We start from the raw sequence: 22,849 nt of genomic DNA on the forward strand, positions 1-22,849 counted from the left end.
CTTAAATTATCTTTAACCTACATTTAGATACTGGACTTTATGGGCTGAAATAAAATCATAAATTAAAAAAACAACAACAGTCGTATCTATGTCCTTCGACTCCACGCACACTGGTTGAAGTGGGGGACCCACCGTCCCTGTGGGTGCACCCTGGCGTCACCCATCGCCACCCTCCCCGCTGGGTGGCTATGCAGAGGCAGTGACGTCACCGGGCTGTCTCTCGCTCCCTTCCTGCTGCATCACAACAGCCGTTAGTAGCCCGAGTAGTACTGGTTGACCGGGGGGGGCAGGATATCCACAGACAAATCATTGATAAAACAACTCTATTGACGGTTGCAGCGCCCTACAACATCCTAACACGGGGGTAACGGACAGGAACCGGTTGCAGTGCGATAACCCCGCTCCAGCTGTTGGGACATGGCCAGGCCGGAACAGGTTCTGCTCTTGGAGCCTCAGCACGAACTAAAATTCAGAGGTAAGAGGGGAGGGCCCGGCTTGGACGGGAGGGGGGAGGCCAGCGGGGTTAGAAAGGGAGGGGAGGGAGGCCAGTGTTACGCTATCAGACCCGGGGGAAGCTATAGACTTCACATTTTGACCACATTACTCTCGAGAAGAGAACGAACGAAAGGACGGCAGGTCAACTGACAGCTAGTTAGCTAGCTGGATTAGCTTCCCATGGCTAACCAGGCTAGCCGGGCCCTGTCATACATTTTCTGCTGTAGAAACTGCCCTTAACGCGGTTTACAACTGCAACACACAACCCGCATGTCCGCTGGGAAGTAGCAATCGTAGTAAAACAATAGTTACAACATAATTTGGCGACTAAATGTGTAACATTTCCTTGCACATAAGCTACAACATCCTTAGCAGGTGCAGCTAGTTCACGTTGGCTCGCTCTCTGATTGGCTGTCTCGCTCTGTTGGCAGCCAGCTGTCATTTAATAACCTGACAGCTCACAGGACAAAATATCCGGGCCAACCTCTGCTATTTGATATGTGTTAACTACGGGTCATCAACGTGACTACCGTTCTTATCGTTTTGGCTTTACAATCGAGAATTGACATTTCAGAGAAGCTTATTGGCTGCAAATGGCACGTTGATTTAGGCCTAAATAATGTTACATAAACATATACATGGTACTGTGTATCTGTTTTGCAAAAGACCAACTTACATATATTCTGCCACAAAAAGTGCTTTATAAATACAGTTTATTCTGTTGTTATTATTATTAATATTATTATTACCTTGACATTTGGAGAGATCAGCTGTTGGTCTCCCAAATACAATGTGGCCTGTGGTGTTTGTTGTAAGCGCCCCAAAGATTACACTTAAAAGAACCATCAGCAAAAGATTACACTTAAAAGAACCATCAGCACCAAAAAATATATTCTACTGAAGCTACTGAGCTCAAGTGTGGTTTGGTGAGCTACGGTAACTTGCATGAAAAGATAGATTGTACTATGGCTATGATAGATCATACTTTGGCTAAGATGACTAGTTGGTTTTATTGTATTTTTATGCAAACGGTTATGAACTGAACTAATGTTCAAATGTGCAGCGAAGGTGTAACTAACTGCCGTTTTTTATTTTAATTGCATTACAAATGTATTTAACACCTTATAGTGTATACAGTAATGAAGTGTCTGAGTTGTATAAGGCTCACAGCGAGCCTGTAAATTGCATTGGCAATAATATAAAATGAAGTGCCCTGATATATGGACATAATGGACAAAGCAGAAGTGACTAATGCCAGTACAGTTTCCTACATCAAGTTTGTTATTTTCTCTTCTCTTCAACCGCTGCAAGACATCTCAAAGTCTAATGTACGAATGGAATAATTAGAAAAGCTGTGTTGTCGTTGCTTGTAAATCTGTTTAATCAGTGAGAATTTAGGAATAACAAACACGGGTGTTCTTCTACTTTTTTTTAATATCTTCTACAAATGCCATGAAAGGACCCAAAAAGAACGTAACAGTCCATCTCTAATTACATTGTTAACTTCCCTGCCTTGTCCCCACCCCTGAAGTATTATTTCACATGCATTCTGTGGACCTTTGAGTATATTTACAGCACCAAGACAATATAGGATTGGCTCAAAATTGTCAAACTAATTGTAATTGAGGAACACGCCGAGCCGTTTAAGATGCATATGTATATATATATATTTTTGTATAGTTTTTAGGGGCGATTAGGCTATACTACGCAGACACAAGCAATAATTTTTAATAGGATCAATTTATTGGGGGTTTTGGTATTCTTATTAGATTTGTCGACTATTAGAAAAAATTTCTGCTTTATCCTTTAACCGTGAGCTTAGCATGAAGCACAAGCACTGTTTTTATAGTTGACCTGTAATGTAATATACTTTGCTCACTGACAACGATGGTGAAACAATTAGCTGTAAGTGTGTTGGTTTCCATCATATGACTTAAGTGGACACATACGAGCCATTCAGAAATGAGCAACACACACAAAGTATATATCAAGTGTTTAATTGAATTTGTTGATGCACTGGTGTTAACCAGACAGAATGAACTGTGTATTCTCAGTATAAAAGACAAATCATGTCAATACTTAGGCCCCAAGTTTTATGTAGGGAGGCATTGTGAAATGGAGAGGTCTTTTAGTAGCAGCTTGTTAGGCTTAGGCTCACACCATTTGTGGGCCAAATACTACTTTAGTGCTATTTGGGACTGGAGTTTTTCATTTGTATTGAATTTCATCTTTGTCAGGGTAATATTAACAAACCTTAACAAAAAACTCACTGCTCCTCACTTTTTTTCTTCAACATATAAAATCTAACCTTGAAAGACGACAGCTGCAAATATTAGTTCCTTATAGTAGTTTTTAAGGTCCGTTTGTGGTTTTTGTGAGTTGGACATTTTCCGGAGAAACTTTCAGGAAGTAGTATATCAGGTGTACAGTAGTCGGTGGCGTGAGTCCCTTTCATTAAAAGCCTTTAGAAGTCAAGCCAAGCTTGTGAGGGTCTGAGTTTCCTCTCTGTCTTTGCTCAAAGGAGAAGGGAAGTGTCAGTTGCTCTGGATGTTTGCTGAACTGAAACTTTATCTTGAATCTGGTGTATGTGCTAATTCTAAAACAGCTCCATGTTTTCATGCACAGTTCGTGGGCCTCTCTCAACCGCAAAAGGTTTTGCTCACAATAATAGCCACTGTAGTGGCCTAATTTGTTATTGTGTTAGAAAACTATACTTGATAAGAAAATCCTATCTGGTAGTATTTTGGACGTACGAGTCGCGTAAAATGACGAGAGATCCAAATGTTATTTGGATAACCAGAATTTGGTAAACAAATTAATTCACTGTCAACGCTAAAAATAAGTAAGGATTTCATTTCACAAGGAAATCACGAGAAAAACGTCTCAAAAAACAAATTCACCAATATAGTAGATTGAAGCGCTTCAATAACTCATCATATTTACGATATTAGGAGATTTTTAATATGCAGCAGTAAGGTGACAAAAAATGTTGATAATAATATAACTTTTTCAAGATACTGTAAAGTTCCAAAATTAAAACGTAGTTTCCGTAAGTCTGTCTGATGTAACGTGTGTGGTATTTGGCTCTTTATCCGCTAAGTTTGCGGAGTCATACGCAAATTCGTCATGGCCTTTCACTTGACTATGAATTAGCTTTGCTCTCACTTGAGGTCCTGAAAAAAACACAGGAGTGACTAACGGCTGCCAGTTAGCTTTCTGGATACATTTCGCTGTGCAGTTTCTGGAGTGACCTGTCAATAAAGAAACTTTTGCCAGAAATAACAGAAAATAAATTAAGGGACATGTAATACTGTGGATTTGAGAGGGAGCACTTGGGTAATACATATACTGAGATTTGTTGGAATTTACACGCCCTCCAACATGTGCTGATAATATCAAAGAAGACTCATTAGACTCTTGGCTTTCTCCAGGGTCAATGCATTAGCCAGATTAGGTTTTAGTACTTTTTTCCTTTTTATGGTGTACATTCAACAGATTTGACTTCTCTGTTAATGTCATTACCACTGAAGTGAAAAGAAAACCTCACACAACAGTGGAGATTGCTTGCTGTCGTGGCAGGTATTCAATGAGTGTGATAATTATACCTTTGATTGATCTAGTGCCTCTGAACCTCTGCTCTCCTTTTATATATCTGTATTATTTGTATATATCCGTTCAGATAGGTAGGTCTGGTGTTTAAACAGCCGAATCAATCGGGTCTTTAGATAAGAACAAGGACACTATCTTTCTGTGCCAACGACAGAGAAAGGAAACAAATACCCCAAAACAAAGTTACTGCTGATTAGTTTGAGTAAAATAACAATTACTCCCAAACAGAAAAGGGCACATTAACACAATGTCGGACTAAATTTGTTATAAGTTCCTTCTGAATTCACCTGTTTTGAAAAACAACTACAAATATGATGCAACTGATTCATTCAGTCCACTGCCAGCGTGATGTTTACACTGAATGGTCAACATGCAACCTTCTGTATTTCCTTGTCATTTGATGTTTTTCATTTAGGGAGGATTTCATTTACACAGATTGGTGACTGATGTTATTATCTGCTCTAGAGTTAACACAACTGCTGTTGATATTGAGATGTTTTTGCAAAGAAATTAGTTGTATAAAAATAATAGTTGCCTCCTGTATTATTTCAAATATAATCTACAATCTTCCTTCAGGTTTTTCTTGTATCAAGTAAACTTAGACATGATCCATGTAACAATATATACACTTAAAGAAATAAAAAAGAAACTATTCATTTATGACATAATGTAACCCATTTTTAACATTGTGGGATAGACAGTACATCACCAAACAAATATGTATTTCCTAGTTATCTTACATTGTCCTAGTTTAAGAATGTCTGCAGTGTATTATAGTCATGAACAGCAGGGCTAAATGGGTTGATTTCACACAGCTATGTGAACCTGCTGGTTTTTCCAATGCCTCCTCTACCTTTCCCCTCCTTTGTGTCCAAAATGTCTCTTCATTCCTTTAACCTCAGATTGAACTCAAGATTGAGCATAGTCTGTCTAACTCTAACTATCTAACTCTATCTAAAATTTGACAATGTATTTAATATTTAAATCACAATTAGGTAAAACATGTCAAAGGAAGAACGGAAACAATATATGTATTTTTTTTTATATAGCTTTTTTAGAATTAAAATAAAAAGAATAATGCCCCATCAAAAAAACATTGACAATCTAGTGCTGCAGTCTTTATATAAACTCACTTCACCTTCGCTCACCTTTTTAGTTTTGGCACACATTTGCATTTTGCTGTGTCTTTCTTTTGTTGTGAGGGTTTTCTGCATTATTGACAAATCTGTGCGGCTTAATGCATCCGGCCTTGTGAGCGCTTTAGAGATGTGTGGCCTGCATCAACAATGATAGCTGTGATTAGTTGTAGCCAAACTGCATCAGCTATTCGGATCATGGTAGCGCTAGTGCCGTAGCAGAGGCCTGTGATTTATAGATCTGTACACACAGTTTACTCTTTAAAGATGTTGGTAAATTGATACGAGAACAGTTTTTTTGGTAATCGGAAGGACAGAATAGACGTGTTGTCAACATCAATCGAGAGTGCAATGTAAAACGAAAAAGCAGATGTATTTACAATAATCCAGTTCTCACCAGGTTGTGTTACTGAGATAAAATGTTTTGGGTTTCAATTTGAGAAACAGACTGGAATTATTTATCCTGAGAACAACTTGGAGTCAAATGTAAAGAAACCCTACATTAGTTGAATTGGCGGTAAAATCCTGTTTATCTAAAATGTCAGGTCAAATAAAGAATATGTGCAGCAGGAAGTCAAATTGTGTGCAGTAAATTTAAACTGTTGTAATTGAATTCACATCCATTCAGGCTTTGATAGACCACAATTAAATTTTTTATTTAATTTTACCTTCTCAATTTCAGTCATTTAATTTATTTTTGATAAAGCTTAAATCAGTCAGTTTCTGCCGTGTATAGCAGGGTTTTTTTTAGGTAGAATCTCTGTTTAATATTTGGCGAACTTTCCTGAAATTTAGTTCTCTATTGTGACAAAGGTCTTCAATAGTAATTGTACCATATATTACAACATAATGATTACAATTTCCATACGTTTTCTGAATACAAATGAATCCCGCCCACTCCACTTTCTTCCTTGAAATGTCAGTGTAAAGACATATGTAAAACAGTGGCAGTTTTATTCTTAATTTTCTCCAACCATGAGGCACTCAAACAATTTCAGGGATGTCAAGTCATCAGCCTTTGATTACTTTTTTGCTCTTGTTGAAATAAGGATTGGGATAATTTAAGAGTTCACTCTCTGGAGGGCATTGAATAGTTTTAACTAAGAGAACTCAAACATGTTTTCCTGAACCTAAAAGTGTTTATCATATCTTTCCTCTTCACAGGTCCATTCTCAGACGTGGTCACCACAAATCTCAAGCTCTCCAACCCTACAGACAGGAATGTGTGTTTCAAGGTGAAGACGACAGCGCCGCGCCGGTACTGCGTGCGGCCCAACAGTGGAATCATCGATGCGGGCACCTCAATCCACGTCTCAGGTATTGATTGGGACAGTGAGCACTTAACGTTATTATTATTATTATTATTAATATTAACTTACAGGCTAATTTAACATGTAGCTGCTGCTGTGGCTTAAACTATTAGTTAATCACAAGAAAAATCATTTAATTGCTGGTTACACCTTCTCAAATATGAGGATTGTGCTGTTTTTTTCTATATAGACATTGTTTTTTTTGTCTCTTGGTTAGAAAAAGTTAACAACTTGAATGTAGAATTCCTAGTAACAATTTTTACTAGGAATTGTTCTCGATGATTGAAAATGATTATTTATATATAAAACAAATCTTTAATGAACCGCGGTACAGGTAACCTTAGGAGTTGAGAACCAAACTAAGATAATAAGAATTAAAATATAAATTAAAGTAAAACACTGAGCAGCTATTATCGCTCTGGTATCCTGATTGGCTTTGCTCTTTCTTATAAACGCACACTCCACTCCTCTCTTGTTACTCCGTATTCCCCCGTCCTCTTGCCCAAGCCCCGCCTGGTAGGCCTCATTCCCCGTCGTGCTCTCTGAGGGAGACAGGTACAGGCTTGTGTTTCCACACTGGGCCACCTCTGCCATTTACAGCCACGGACTCATTTTACAACTTCACCCATCTGGTGTCAAAAACTGCAAACTATGTTACTGGGGCTTACAGTCAGCAGTGGGCGACAAATCAGCACAATCCTCTCTGTCAGTTGTCTCCATTTTTCACCCATATTAGGTTGAGAAAGTTCAGAGGTTTGAGTCCCAGAAGGAGATTATTTTTCAGACAATGTAATCATTAAATGTAAACATATAGGCATGGTCTGTAACCTCTTCTTGTCCAGTTTGTCTTCAGGGAAAACTCAAAAAGTGGTGTACTTAACAAGATAACAAGCTGGTCTGGTTTCTCATCTTGCAGACATAGTGTTTTCATTTTAAATTGAACACACATTAAGTTACTTTGATGTAAAACCCAGGTTCATTAAAAGCCATGCCACCCATTATCTGCTGTAAGCTTTGGGTGAAAAAAATCCAATTGTGTGTTCTCTACATTTCAATTCAACATGTAAAACGACACATGCTGCTTATGTCATCTAGAATTGAGAGCCCTGTAAACAAAATACCATGTGTACCAATATCATCTTAAACTATGTTGACTAACAAAACTAAATGCAGCTCAGCTATTTCTTGCATTTCTACATGGTAGCAGATACAGAAAAGGCTACATTAATTGTATTAATTTTATACTATTTGTAGAATTAGATACCTGTGGTGTGTGTATAGCATTGTCTCAGATTCATTTGATCCAAACATTTTCGATAACTCTAGAGTAGTATAGACCAAAAGAAAAAATATTTACAACATATTTTAATCCAACAGAATACTCTGGTTGAATCTATATTTGTTGGCGTTTAGCCGTTCACAAACTACATTTTCACTGTAGTAATAAAAAACAGTTTGGTTTCCCGCTTCCCAAACACGAATGGAAATACGCACCTATATTAACAGGGCGGTCTAGCAGCGATCTAACAGCACCGTAAATTACATTTATACTACCGCAATAACAAAAAAAATGTTTTTTCCATTTGAAGGGTTTATTAGCAAACCTCAATAGAAGCTTTGATTGTCAAAAAGAAAAAAAGAAAGACATTGGCTACAACTTCAGTAAAGATACTATTCTGTCCAAATATCCTTAAAAGCTGCCGAGATGACTATTAGGTTAGCATATATCTTTTTTTACAGATTGATTATTAGCTTTAAGAGATTTAATGTCATACCTGCAACCTTGTATGCTGCCTACACTCTATTTAACTAGAGTGCAGTCATATTGGACTATGCAACTGTGCAGAAAGAAATGCATGAGTATGTGCAATGTCTTTTGTGTAACACTGAATATAAGTGTGAATTTTGTTTGTTTACAGAGAAACTCCACTGGGCACTTTTAAGTATTCTTTCTTCCCGGTCTTAAAAGCTATAATATGTATAAGTGGTCAAATAAACAATACTTGGTTGGTTGTCAAACCATTATTACTAATAACAAATATTCTTCTGTAAAAATATTATGGTAAATATTGTGGTATTACATTGTTTTCCCATCTAAGAAGATTGCATTGGATCTGTAACTCTCTGGCTTTTAATATTTACCAAAAACTACAATCCTGTTCACTTGCATCGAGGCGAAAGGGAACAGTCGGCCACAGGATACCTACAAACCCTGAGATGTGTCATTTGCTGGCTCAGCTGAGAATACACACAGGGCTTTTGAAGCTCAACCCAGCTGTAACTGTATATGTTCAACGTAGCCATGACCACAGGAATGTTGTTGAGGTTGATTGGTGTTATGTAGCAGCATCCAGTGGAAAAATATGTGGCGTGAATGTTTCAAAAATCCTTGTATCCACAAATATTGAGCTTCTTCTGGGAATATGTCAGAAGTCTGTCCGACATGCTCAAACTTGTTATCATTTCAAGAGAGGTAGAGAACAAATAAATAACGTACGTCAATAAAAAATAATTCTTTTGTTGCCATTATTTGAATTATCATCATTAGCGTGCCCTTATACTCATTTATAGTGTGTATTTTGTTATGACAGGGCAAGAAAAGCATTCCCTTATCTTCATTGACATCCATATTCATAAAGCATGTCTGCTAATAGGACAGTTGATTGAATACTGTTAAGTGCTGAGTTATTTCCCACCTTGGGAGCGCTGGTTGACTTTTCTCTCTCCTCCTCATTCCCACGCTATATTGTCTCGGTGGGTTTGCTGATCTTTGACCATGTTTTTGGTGTTGAACAAAGTAGAGGGAGCTCACTTTTCTTTCTTTTTAGTTACAAGTGAGCCTTCTTTGAAAACGTGTCTAAAGGTTACTGCTATTAGATGTGAGGTATAACAAAGAGTTACATGGTGTCATGTGTCATATCTCATTTTGTGTCACATTGGGTCAAAATGCTCGTAATGTGACCTTGTATCTAGTTTGGATGAGTTCATTGTTTTGGTCATTTAACTGAAACTTAATCTTTGTATTAATTATTACTTACTAATATGACTTTGGGTCAACTGCTTGCATACATCGTTGTTTTTTTTTTTTGAGTTTGAATTAAGTTTTGGACGGTATGTTTGACTAAAAGCTAACGTTAACTACCAGTACACACACTTCTTTACCGCTCCGAAACTCAGCCGCTGCTTTGCGGGCGGACACCTTGGTGCATTTGTTATTGGCAAGATTGGATGAAATGTATTATACAACGACTTCAAGCATTCGACCGCATACATCGGCGCTTGTTTTTGAGTTAATTGTGTTTTTACGGCGCCTTACAGACCATTGTTGTCTAGCCGGGGTTAACCAATTGTGGGCTGTATTCATTAACACACATTACATCAGTTGTCGTTGCAGACACACCTGGTGGAGATCAAGTTTGAAGTATGTGTTGTTGTTTTTCTATTTTTGTTATATTTTGTCAAATACAGTTTTTGTTTTCGACCATTCTGTGGAAAATTCACATTGAGCAAGTCAGGAAATGCCGTGGTCTCAAGTTTTTGTACTAGTATTGAAAGTGAGTGAGCTAAAACTTTCAAAATGGAAATGTGAGGTACATTCTTGTGTTAATGTTTCTATCGAGGACATATCACATCATGATACCGTGCTTCTGTTTGGGATTGAGCAATGAATTTTGTCAAACACAAAACTGTCGAAGAGCTGAAACAAGTGGTTTATTAACCAACTAATCAGTTAGTCAATTGATTGGTTTATCATTAAGTTTTTTAATGTTGGTCGGAAAATACATTCATTTTCACCATTTATTGATATTTCATCTAATTGATTTGTCGAGAAAACAGCTTCTTTTAATTAAATGATAGTAGTAAACCTGATTAGCTGAGTCCCTAGAATAGCGAATCTTGTGCAGACCCTGTATTAATTATACTCCGGAGACCTCTGTAAGCAATTAGTAGTTACTCTGTTGTGAGCATCTTGTCTCATGGGACACAATTAATTTCTGACTGGTAAGGAAAGTTTTCTTACCTCTCTCCCTCACCCCTTTAATGTTTCCATTCATCATCAACAAGCAGGCAGGCGATTACATCCTGCTTGACCATGTTAAACACAATTAGCCTCTGTGAGTTTCATAAATTATGGCCCAGCGTGAAGCAAAAATAATAAATCACGCCATTAGCAGAAGTAGCTTTTTTTAAAAGGTGTGTTCAAAGGTCTGTCGATCAAAGATTATTTAAATGACTGTTCCCCTCTCGTGGCTGTGCTTTTTCCATCACAGGCTTTGGCTCAGGACCCTTTTCATGTGTTTCACTGTTGCTCAAAGAACTTGCATGCCTTCCTGCGTCCATTCTCTGGTATTGTCCCCTTGGACTTGAGGTAGATGGGTGTGCAAATTGGGTCTGACTGAAACAGGACGTTCTCAATCTGTTCATGCCGTCTGTTTCTGGTTTGCGATATTGAACTGCCCTGATTGCTGTAATGGTGCACTGCATCTCCGAGGTCTCCCACTCGAGGGAGAATTGGCATGTGCCATATATGAAAACCATCCTGATAGCCACACCGGCTTTGAAATCAGGAGGTCATTTGGCTAGTGCAAGCCAAAGAATCACGTAGGCATTGTAGACATAGTTGGCACTGACGTAAAAATATGCCTTTCAATTACACCCTCATTTAAAAGGTGAAAGGAGTAAAAGATCACCCATCAATAGCCATTTTCATTCCGTCTGCACTTCCACCCTTAACTTGAATACTGACATCAGAAAGTGATCATTGTAAATCATCATTACAGCTTTAAAATACCTTCTCAGTCGTTGGAATGACATCAAATAACACACCACTGACTGGGAGGACTGATGTGGTGATGGGCTAAAGTCATATTCCAACCCAACACCTGCTTTTTGTTAGAGCGATATGTAATGTTAAAGGAGAAAAAGAAAAAGACATGGTTGGAAGCTGTTAGAAAAATTACCCCCAGGGGTAATTGTAGATCTGTCAGTGTTTTGTAGTCATGGTAATACAAACTTAGAAATATATCATATCCATCACTTTTTCCAAGCAGCAGGGGCAAGCTCCAGAGCCTTGAAGCCCGAGTTTACTGTTTGACAAGCACACAATTTTTGATTCTCACTCTACTCACTAATTCCTATTTAATCCGAGGAGTGGACACAAAGTTGAGGAAGGGAGAGAGATGGAAAAGATTAATTGCTGGAGTTTGTTTTTTTATTTGGGGCAGAAGATTTTTTTTACCTACAAATCATATTATTTTCCTGCCTGTCTGCCACAGTTTGAATATTACTAACAAGAAACTTTGCTTGACACGTTCTCCTGAGTCTCCTGAGGATGAGGTTTAAAAAAACCCCAAAAGGAATGAAACTGAGAGGACTTTCTGTTCACTACTGCAACTTGTTTATCAGCCCCAATTCTCTCCTGTTTACCTTGAGTTGTTATCAGAAGGGTAAGAAATAATCTATAAACATGTTGCTATGTAAAGTCTGTTAAAATCCGTCGTGACTAATATATATTAGTTGTGCCACACATGACCTCGACCGTCATTTTGTATTTCAGTTATGCTGCAGCCTTTTGACTACGACCCCAATGAGAAGAGCAAACACAAGTTCATGGTCCAGTCTGTGCTAGCACCTCCTGACATGACTGACATGGAGGGAGTGGTGAGTGTATCATCTTCCTAATATCAGTTTTCGCCATCAATATGTTTTAGTGTTTGCCAGCGTTTAAAAAAATTGGAGAGAGGCAGCGGTGATCCTCGTTCAGTCAGTTGACATTCTAGACATCACATCTAAAAAGTCTAAAAGTCTTTGTCATACTCGATTTACAATACTCTTGAGTCCAGAATATATATATATATATATATATATATATATATATATATATATATATATATATATATATATATATAGTGATGATGATTCTAAAAACAAATGTTGGACATTGACAGAATATATTATCATGAGGAGGTCAGTTAGGAATACATTGATCTCATCGAGAGAAAAGCGTGTTTTGTTTTAATGTATTTATTTGAGCCAGGCAGTGAAGAAACATGTGACCTAAATACCTAAATCAATGCTGAATCCTAAATCCAGACACTATGTTTGAATATGTTTACTATGTCAGCTTTTACACAGCCAGCTATTAATAAAGTAGACAGCAGAAGGGCTATCTGAGCTTGTCCTGTTGCAAATGGTCCCCTTTGCCTTGATATAAATAATAGACATAATTTGTTGATCCTTTTTTCTTTATTTTTGGTCCACTCCTCCAGTGGAAGGAGGCGAAGCCAGACGAGCTGATGGATTCCAAGCTAAGGTGTGTTTTTGACATGCCAGTGGAGAACGAGAAAACGGTAAGCACATGCGGTTACTCCATTTCCTCCTCACCTCGTGTCAGTTTTCTTTGTCCCTACAGATCGGATATCAGAAACCCTACATGACATTATGTGTAAAAGAGATATAATTGGTCTGCGCAGCTGTTCCGTAATGTATTTTTGATTATTCGTATGTCAGTAATAATGTATCACGCTGCTTGTTTTTGCAAAAATAAAACAAGGCTTTTTTTTATTGCCTCTTCCCAACAGTTCTTAGTCTGCATTAGTCATGGGGCGATGATGTTCATTGTGGTTTTCCAGCTCCCGACCTCTTTCCTGCTCTGCTGTATCGCCCTTCTCTGTCTCGACCCTGTCCCATATCAGTCTTTATCTCTGCACATTTCTTTTTACTGTTACGATCAAGCCACACTGTCCACACAAAGCAGAGTGTGTGCGTTGCAGAACCTGTAAATCATCTTTTGACAGTATGTTGACATCATAGCAGCAATATCACGACAGTTTTTATGTCTATATCTGTAGAACATGTTACAGGCAAGGACACAAGTTAATATTCATTTTCAACTGAATAGTTCCTTTTTCTCTTTGAAAAATAAAAGCCCTCTAGCATCTTTCTGGAGACAGAATCATTTGGTAACAAAAGGCTTTCATTCTGAAATATTGTCAACACACTGGTGTGGAAAATAGTTTTAGTTGTGGATTGTTATTGACAAATGTGCACACCCTTTTTAACCTATTTCTGTCTAAAATAAATATGAATTACATTTACAATGAAAGGAAACATTTTGGACACTATGAAAAGCAAACAGTGGAGAAAGAAAGGCTGGAAGCAGCAGCTCAGCAGCGCTGTCTGTGAGACAGAAGGTCAGTGTGGCTCGGGTGCAACACTGTCCTAACTTCTGTCAATCCCCCCTTAGTGTTTTTCATTGTCACTTTTCCATCTTGTTTGTGTTGTATTTCACTTTTAAGCATTTATCTTCATCTCTTTCCTCCATCTCTGCCATTATTATCTCATTGGAGCTTATCTTATTTTGTTCAATCTCACTTGCAGTTTATTGTTGTGATTCTTCTCAGACCCCACACAACTTTAGAGACATTATCTCGTCGTGATATGAACCCAGTCTACTGGTTCCATGACCAGAAGGAGGGAAAAAGGACCCTTAGTGGTTGTTTTCAATTCATTTTTATCCTGTGCGTTACACACACGACACCCAGTCAGCACCACAGGGTCCGTTAAATGGAGATGATGCTGATAGAAACCAGCTTGATCCACTTATGAAAGGCACTCCTGGGTGAACTCTCTCACAACCATGGAGATAGGCAGCTTGAAAGGAGGCTTTGTTCGTGTATATAAAAATCTGCAAGTCTACGAATAGAAACATTGCAGCGTGTGCCGGGTGTCAGCCAAGTCATGGGTCAGAATTGCCATGGAAACATTGTGTCAGCAAACACACAACTTATTGCGTTATAACTTGTCGCCCTGTTAACTTACTTACAGCATGACATGGAGTCCAACAAGATGATGTCGTCTAGCTTGCTGAAGTCAGACTCTTCCACGCTGCCTCCGAAGTCAATGAGCTCCACCCTTGATGACGGGGAGGTAAAGAAGATCATGGAGGAGTGTAAGAGGCTGCAGATGGAGGCTCAGAGGCTACGGGAAGAAAACAAACAGATCAGGGTGAGTGGGATGACTTGAGGACTTCAGTCAGCCAGTTAATAACATTTTTTTCCAGAGCAGTAAAGGCACAGGCGTCACCGTTGTCTCACTCACACGGCTACACTGTTTGCCTGAGCTAGTAAAACACTGCTTGTTTCCCTAAAGTGTATGAAGCGTAGTATTTTACTTTATAAAATTGATAGATTTATTGTATTTTATTGAAATGAGTAACAAAAAAACAACCACCATGGAATATATGTATTGGGCATATTAGCATACAGTGGAAATTACTGGATATAAGTTACTGTATAAATATACAGTAACATACTAACAATAACTTATGTAGTTATTGTCAGCATGTACAATAACTACAACTTTCAATTACCTTTAATATTAATACATGTGATGATTTTTTTTGGATTAATCACTTATTGTTTGGTCTATAAAATACAAGAAACTCGTAAAAATACTTACTGTAGTGTTGCAAAGAAGCTGGCATATCTAAATCTGGTTTTATTTAAACCAACCGTGCAAAAATATATTTAATCTACACAATGTTCACACATCAGAGGTTAAAACTAGTTTACTTCCAGAACTTTTGCTTTAAAAAAGAAAAAGATAAATTACATTTTGTAGCTGATTGATTGATTAGTTTGGACAGAAAATTAATCAACTATTTGTTTCACCTCTAATGCAATCTGCATTCAGTCTTGTTACACAAGGAATCATTATTTCAACCAATCTATCTTCAGGCTCAAATGAAATGCAGAGAGCTGTGTGAGCAATCACCAAAATTAGCAGATGACTTCACTGAACATGCAGAGTCACATTTGGTTATTTCTTTTGTACTGATTGATGTTCACAATCAAGATAAGCAAATTAAGTGGAAATTTGATTCAAAGTGCTGGTTCCAAATGACATTGCGGTGTCCCTCCGACCTTTGCTGTATTGCTTTGAATGGAGACAGTAATTCAAGACTGAGGTTTGCATTAAGTGCAAGTGCTCAAATCCATAATCAGTGGCAGACCTCGGCGGTCATAGCTCGTCAGGCAATTTAGCAAATCAATGAGTTCGCCATTAATCACAGAGATCAGTGAAGTGAGGTTAAATTGGGTCTTGTTCAAGTTGGGTTGGAAATGAGTCCCATGCACACACAACACAAACTGCTTCGAGAAAAGTCAAACACCACCGCCACCTCCTCTACTTTAAGTTTTTGCCAGAGGCAGAACGGCTGTTGGCTGCTCCTGCGGCTGAGATTAAACTAACAGAGACCCCCCACACCCTCTCCCGCTGCTGGGAAATGAAGTGTGCTAAAAACCTGGCGCCTTCTGCGGTCTTCTGAGGATTAGGTCAGATGAAGATTTAAGCAGATCCTATTTCCTTGAGCTTGTAAATAAATAGATTTATCTCATTGACTGATTGACAAGCTGATCGTCTCTTCTTCATGTCATCTTTTTCTCTTCGTCGTCCCCTTTATTTCACTCACCTCTCCCTCCCACCTCCCCACCCCATTTTTTTTCTTCCCAAACGCTTGCTTTCTTTAATCATTTGTCAATTATTTCTTTTACCCTGCTTTTCTAACACTACCGTCTTCTCTCTCCCACGTTTCAGGAGGACGATGGTCTGCGGATGAGGAAGAGTAACGTGATGTCATCTCAACACACCTCAATGGGCATGAAGAAAGACGAGGGGTTGAGCGCCCGCACGATGGCCCTCATCGTGCTCTTCTTTGTGGTGGGCGTCATCGTGGGCAAGTTGGTCTTATAGATGGCAGCGCAGTTCGGTCAGGCCGCAGCATGCTTTTCAGGGGGATGAAAACAAGCACGGGATCCGGGATTTTGGATCAGAAATGCCATATCCGCTGGGTGGGGGGTGGTACTCGCTTTGATTCAGTCTCATTTATGTAAAAATAAAGGTAATGTATGAGAAAGTAAACGAAGAAAAAAAAACGATTTGTCATTACAGGTCTTGCCTCTCTACATAATCGTCACATAATCATTCTGGCCCTTTTTCCCAAAGTTTTATGTAAAGAGATGACTGGTTGGGAGGTGGGGGGAAGGGGTGATAACTGAAACACAATTTGATGCTAGTGATCCAGACCAATTTTATAACACCAGCGAGGTAGTGTTGGTGCAACTGAGTCAGTTTGCAATTGTGTGAATGTCATTTTAGTGTGTATTGTTGTTTCTTTTTCTAAATGACGGAGGCCAGAGCCTATTTTTATGTATAGGTAATCCCCCCCACACTCCACTGTACAGTATAACCAGGTGTTCCTTCCAGCTAAACCCCCTTTTAAGGAAGGAATTTACCAGAGTGACGATCCACACAGTCGGGGTTACACACACAGGGCTACAAAACTGACTTCTGCAATCAGAGGCTTTGTAAAATCGGATTGTCTTTGATTGTAGAACAACCTTGATCAGTGTATAAAACACGATACCATCGGTATTTTCTTTCCTTGTGCCGTTTTTATTTTCACTCTCCCTTATCCCCGTCACCTGTCACTCAGTGCTCACGGCATCCCCAGTTGTCAGAGGGAAATGTTTGATTGCATGCGTTCACACACAGATTGTTTGAATCTAATTTAATTGCTTTTATAATGGTGATAATATTATATCATTTGGCTGTAGGTTTGCACAACTACGTTTTCAGTTTTCTTTTGTTGCGTTTTTTGGATTTTGAGTAATTTTCTTTTCTGTTCTAGGGTTGAAGCATTTAAGAATATTGCAGCTACAAGAAATGAGCTCCAGATTTGTAGGATTAGATCATTTCTGTAAATGTTATCCAGATGAAAGGCTTGCCTTGTGAACTTTTTGGGCAAGTTATTCTCAGGCCAAGATGGATATATATATATATATATATATATATATATATATATATATATATATATATATATATATATATATAAAGAAACGTGCACACACAGAAAGAATGCATACATGTAGAGAGAAAGTGGACAGGAGATGCACGTAGAGGCCGGTTATGCGTCTCCCTTACAACATTAACAGCAACACTAAGGTCCCGTGACCGTGTCCTCACAAATGGATCTCGGCCTTTTCCAGTTCTTTTTGTTTTCTCATAATTTCCTACTGAGCCATACATTTGTTGACGTTCTGTTTTGTTTGGGGCAAATGTATGTCGGAGATCTAACGAGTGTTTCAAGCGGCCTGCTCCAGCTCTCCACTGCTGGTGATTCATGGTTTGTTTTTTCCCACTCTACTGCAGGCCCGTGTTCAGTTTTTTGGTGTTTGTTCAGCATTTATCCGTTGCTTATTAATGTTAAATCCTCACTGCATTTGAAGTCGTGTTCATTTTGAATGCACCAGGATTAAGCGTGTCACTCCTTTGATCTTACTGCAGCGTACAAGGTTTTTTTCTCATGCAAGAGAGGGGGCATGGGGGTAAAAAGCATACAGACTAGTTTATATCTTTGAGGGGGACCACATGACGACGTTGTCCTGTTCCAGAGCCAATTGTTGTTTTTTTGGTCTAAAATAAACAAAAACATAACCTCAAATTGTTTCATCTCCAAATTTGCATGAGGGGTAGAATAGCAGTGGAGAGTATCATTCTGCTTTGCAATATTTTAAGGAAAAATAGCAGTTCATGTTTTTATCCCATAAGATGCAGGACTCCATTATCCATTGTTAAACTGAAAGAAAAATTAAATTCAACCCTCATTTCATATTAAGTGGAGAGGAAGATGATAGATATGACTCGCGGGTGAGAGATTAAAATATACATGAGCTTGTGTTTCTACTGTATCTCTGTAAAGTTATTGGGTTGAGGATGACTTGCTGCTTAGAGGGAGGGCAGAGCTGAGCTACAGTCCCATCTTGGGTTATCAGACCTGGGTCATATAGTACTCGCAGGAGATTGTTCTTGTTCAATGAATCCTGATTGGAGAGTCGGAGCATTTTTACATGAAAGAAATATTCCAAATTATTAGAATATACTGAATAATAATTTACCGCAGTCCTAATGTGGTACTCCAAGCAGGATTAAACAAACAATAACATTTACATTGGAATACTAACTGATCCAGGCCCGGTTGTAAAACACACTACACTGACTATCACCGTGATCAATGTAAGCAGTCAGCAAACTGTTTTGTATGTATATAAATAAATAAATAAGTCTATCTGAGAAGAAGATTCATATTCCTAGTTCAAGTAGTCTCTCTGGTGTATAAAAGCAACCCAACCTGGTTGGACTATGTAGCATCTTAATAAATTAAATGAATAAAGCCCCTACCAAACTGTGTGAAGTCATTTCCTGTTATACATACAGGCAACAATGTGCACATTTACATATATACACTGTGTATATCATATAACATGTTTTTATTGTTTAAAAGAAAGGTGACCTTAAGAATTGTGGGAGAAAAACAAGATCTCTTTTCTGAGTGAAAGAAAGTATTCTCCTATTGATATGAAAGGTGCAGCCCTGCTGATAGTTCAGGTTGATTGTTGCTCTTAAATGTGTGATGAATGTGTAGTTTGAATGTGTAGCAAAGGCTCCCTGCTGGCTAAGCTCACTGCATGTTCTCCCGCGAGCTTAATATTCATATTCATAATCATAGTCCCACAAATCTTTGGCGAGTATCTCCACCCGTGGCGTTGCCAGCACATGCGTCAAAAGATTCCAGATGGCATAAGAAAAAAGGACAGATGGAATAAATAATTTGTATAAAAAGTACTTGAATACACTTAAAGTGAATATTGATCTACTTACAATTTTCAGGTGCATCACAAGATGCCATGGTGACTTTTTTTTTGCTGCAAAATGCTCTAATAGCTGGAACCAGTTATTTCTCTGCCTCTGTTCATGTGAATGAGTCAAGAACCAGGAGGCTGGGAGGCGGGGTTAAAGAAAACATGTGCTTCATTTTCAATCTTCATCTTCTACATCTACAGTCCCAACTGACATTACTTGACCCAGACTTTTCACATTTAGGACTTCATCACATATGAAGTAGTACTCACTTAAGCAATCTTTTGACACATTATCACTCCTCAATAACATGAAAAGGTGATTTATTGAGCGAGGTTTTGGTGCATGCAGCTATTAAAGGCTGAATCACATCTTGGCAGTGGCTGCTGTTTAAGGACATATGAGCCACCCAAGCACACACACACACACGTTAAATGACCTGTTGAAGCCCCTATCCAGCAAAGCCACAGTTGTGCCTCAAATATATTGATGTTACACTGAAGTAACAGAGGTAAGCATCAGTTTTCACACAGACAGAAGACGCAGCGATGTTCGGAAAAAAACCCAAGAAGGTCTTTTAACAACACGTAACGCTGTTCTGAAGGTATTTCCAGAGTCATCAAAGGCTCTTCCAAGCTGGCTTGTTAGTTGTTCCCACTCTGCTTGATTTGGCCCTACCACAACTTGCAGTGGGATAAATATGTTTAAATATATAGCTGCGAGGGAATTAATTACGGCTTGGCTTTCTACTGCTGCAGCCGTATAGTGTCAACGAGGAAAATAAAATCCTGGTGATTCATTGGGTGTTATTGTATCAGTAACAACCAGACAGTGTTTCTGTCTGCACCTCGTGGCCGGAGGCAGCAGAGCGGAGTTTGTTTCAGGAAACCCCCCGGCGTGCACCTGGGCCCGGTAGCTCCTCAGCTGTTTGGCTTGGCCGACGCCAGACACAGCTGCGAACTTAATGGTGGAAACTAACCAATATTAATTTACTTTTCTACATTCTGTTGGGAAATAATCTATTTCCAAGCTAAATCACACAGGAAGGAACATTTCAAAATACTGGAAAGATGAACATTGGAAGAGGTCCTGAGGTCTGCTGCTCACTTGTAGAGGACAACAAGGCGGCAATTACATTTTTTGACTTTTGCCGGGCAACCGGCAGGAAGTCACTGCTCCTGGCCAAGAAAAAGTCTGGTTCAAATCTTCCCCGATAAAACCACAACTTGTTTGAACTTTTCTCGTTTTGTGTGGATTAAACAATAAAAATATAACGTGTTAATTAATAAGTTGAAGAGGTTCTCGTCGACAAATGTGGACTTCCTGTTTTCAGTCCTGATGCTAACAGTAAGCTAACCAGCTGCTGGCTGTGCCCTTATATGTCCTCTCATGAGAATGCGATCATCTTCTAATATAAAGCTCAGCAAGAAAGGGAATATTTTTAGCATAGTTTTTTAATATGATGTCAATAATGTAAACTGCACCTCAGACTGATGTTTTGCCCCATTTATTTTTACGTTTTCCCCCTTTGTTGTGTGCTGTATGTGCAATATGAATACTCGTAGAATAGGTCCTAATATTTGAGCTTTTCTTCTGATCTTATTAAAACCCACTTTGTAGAAAAGTACTGAAGTGATTACCTCTGCCTTTGTTACAATGACTAAAGGTTAACTCCACCGAAATGGCCATGAAGCATTATTACATCAAATAAGGATAAGGTTGAAATTTCAGAGATGCTCGAACAAATATATATTCTGTTTGTTTGATTTGGGGTCAATTAAACCTCACAAGGGGTCTAACTTGCTTTTAAATCTCACGAGTACAAACTACTACACACAATAATCAAAATAGATAATAATACTCCTAATTGTATATTGTAATATAGATCATAAATATATATTTTTTTATCCATGTTTTACGGCTGCAGTCAGAGACTCAAAATGGAAATTTCAAAAACTTTCATCAGTTCGAAACCAAGTTTTTCACAATTCTCCCAACAAAAATCTCAAGCTGAAAAGTATTTCTACATGTTTGAGCGGATCTCTTGTGCTGTAAGACATCTTTTTAAGTCAAGTCCAACATCAAAACACATACATTTCACATCTTATCAATCATAGCAAAGACAATGCAATGATCAAAGCTAAAACTAATGAGACGAGACACTCCACAAGTTCCTACCCTGCGATACAAGGTATTGATGTCCTAATTGACCTTTCCTTGACTTTATACTGAACAGGTGGTTCTTATTATTTATATCTACCACAAGTAAACCACATCAGTCACTGATCTCTGACCCTTGCTCTGGATTTCTTTTATCGGCCACAGATTGTTTCGATCCTCCATCCAGATACTTTGACTGATCTTTAACCGCTCCGCCTCACTCCCGCCCTGTTTCTGGGAATCTGGTGTTCAGTCAGGTCTGCACAATAAACCTGATGTCTGGCTCTTCAACGTTGGAAAACATATAAAAGATCTAATTATGCATCAGCCTGACACTCTCCTTCTCTTGGTGTTTACTTTGTGCAATAATTACTTTTGGCAACGCGATGAGTATTGTTTTACGCTGTAGTGGAATACACTGAGAAATGAATCCATCTCCTGCTTCATCAACAGGTTTTACATATTTGGCACGTTTAATATACATACCCTTAATTCATTTTCCAATGAAACAAAATACTCTGCACTCTGGCATAGCTGTTTGGCACACCAATAAGTCAAATTTCATGCAAATTTTCTACATACAAGAGGTCCCTGTACGGGTTTTTCGGGCCATAACTGTTTGAAAAAGGACTTGCAGCTTGCCAGAGCGGTTGGAGGCTGGACAACTGGCAGCCGAGGGGTGCAGTCTGGAAGAGTCAGCCCCGTGGCAGATCTCTCCAGCAAAAACCTTTTCAATCATTTGTGTGATTGTAACCTCGGAACAGAAACATGACCTGGTTTAACAAGCCACCAGATCTGACAGATAGCTCTTAGGGGAACACTTCTGTCCAAATAAGTCCAAAAGGCAACAAATATGTTAAAGAGGTTGTCTCATATTGGATGATGGAAGTTCCTGTTCATCTGTTATGGTGTGGCAAATTGTGGCAAAATAAACCGTTTCGGGGCTCTATAGTGTCCTGCAACTGTGTACTCAGTACATTTACTAAGTGTTATACAAATATTTCACTTATGTATTATGTAACTTTAAAAAAAAAAACATTTTTCTCCACTACGTTTATTTGACAGTAATAATAGCTGGTTACATTTCAGAATAAGAGTTTACATTAAAAAGAAAGAAGAAGAAAAAAACACGGGAAAAGATGCATGTACATTGTTAAAAATGAAACCAGCGGGTCTTAGAGGTGAATCATTAAAACATTGGGGTGTCTCTTAGGGGTCCGTCGTCACATCCAGAGGTCTATGTGCTGTTAACAGTTGCACAAAATTACAGTTTGAGGACCAAATAAGTAAATGAACCAATATTTTACAATACAAAGGTTGGAGAAAAGTCAAAAGAATGAAAACTAATTTGTATTTATTTTCTTTCTGTCATTAATTATATTAATTAACTGTTTCCACCCTGATAAAGGTACGTCATATCTAAAAAACTACAAAAATCAA

At 38.5% G+C, this 22,849-nt stretch overlaps 1 protein-coding gene across 1 annotated transcript; it reads left to right on the top strand.

The window, feature by feature from the left end:
• Positions 1–220: 220 nt before the first annotated feature.
• On the top strand, positions 221–18,782 carry vapb (VAMP (vesicle-associated membrane protein)-associated protein B and C). Its single transcript, XM_068594253.1, has 6 exons — positions 221–475; positions 6,405–6,557; positions 12,108–12,211; positions 12,820–12,900; positions 14,378–14,557; positions 16,148–18,782. The coding sequence occupies exons 1-6, from the start codon at positions 418–420 to the stop codon at positions 16,301–16,303; spliced, it is 732 nt and encodes a 243-aa protein (XP_068450354.1). The 5' UTR covers positions 221–417; the 3' UTR covers positions 16,304–18,782.
• Positions 18,783–22,849: the final 4,067 nt, after the last annotated feature.

This window comes from Clinocottus analis, unplaced genomic scaffold (genome assembly GCF_023055335.1).
Source record: "Clinocottus analis isolate CAN_PGR_092001 unplaced genomic scaffold, fCliAna1.0.p SCAF_3, whole genome shotgun sequence".
Lineage (NCBI taxonomy): Eukaryota > Metazoa > Chordata > Actinopteri > Perciformes > Cottidae > Clinocottus > Clinocottus analis.

Excerpts from the sequence above, each read along its gene's own strand:
- vapb (XM_068594253.1), top strand. The coding sequence starts at position 418 with ATGGCCAGGCCGGAACAGGTTCTGCTCTTGGAGCCTCAGCACGAACTA. Across the intron at positions 476-6,404 it reads GCACGAACTAAAATTCAGAG|GTCCATTCTCAGACGTGGTC; the intron begins GTAAGAGGGGAG and ends TCCTCTTCACAG. Across the intron at positions 14,558-16,147 it reads AAGAAAACAAACAGATCAGG|GAGGACGATGGTCTGCGGAT; the intron begins GTGAGTGGGATG and ends CCCACGTTTCAG.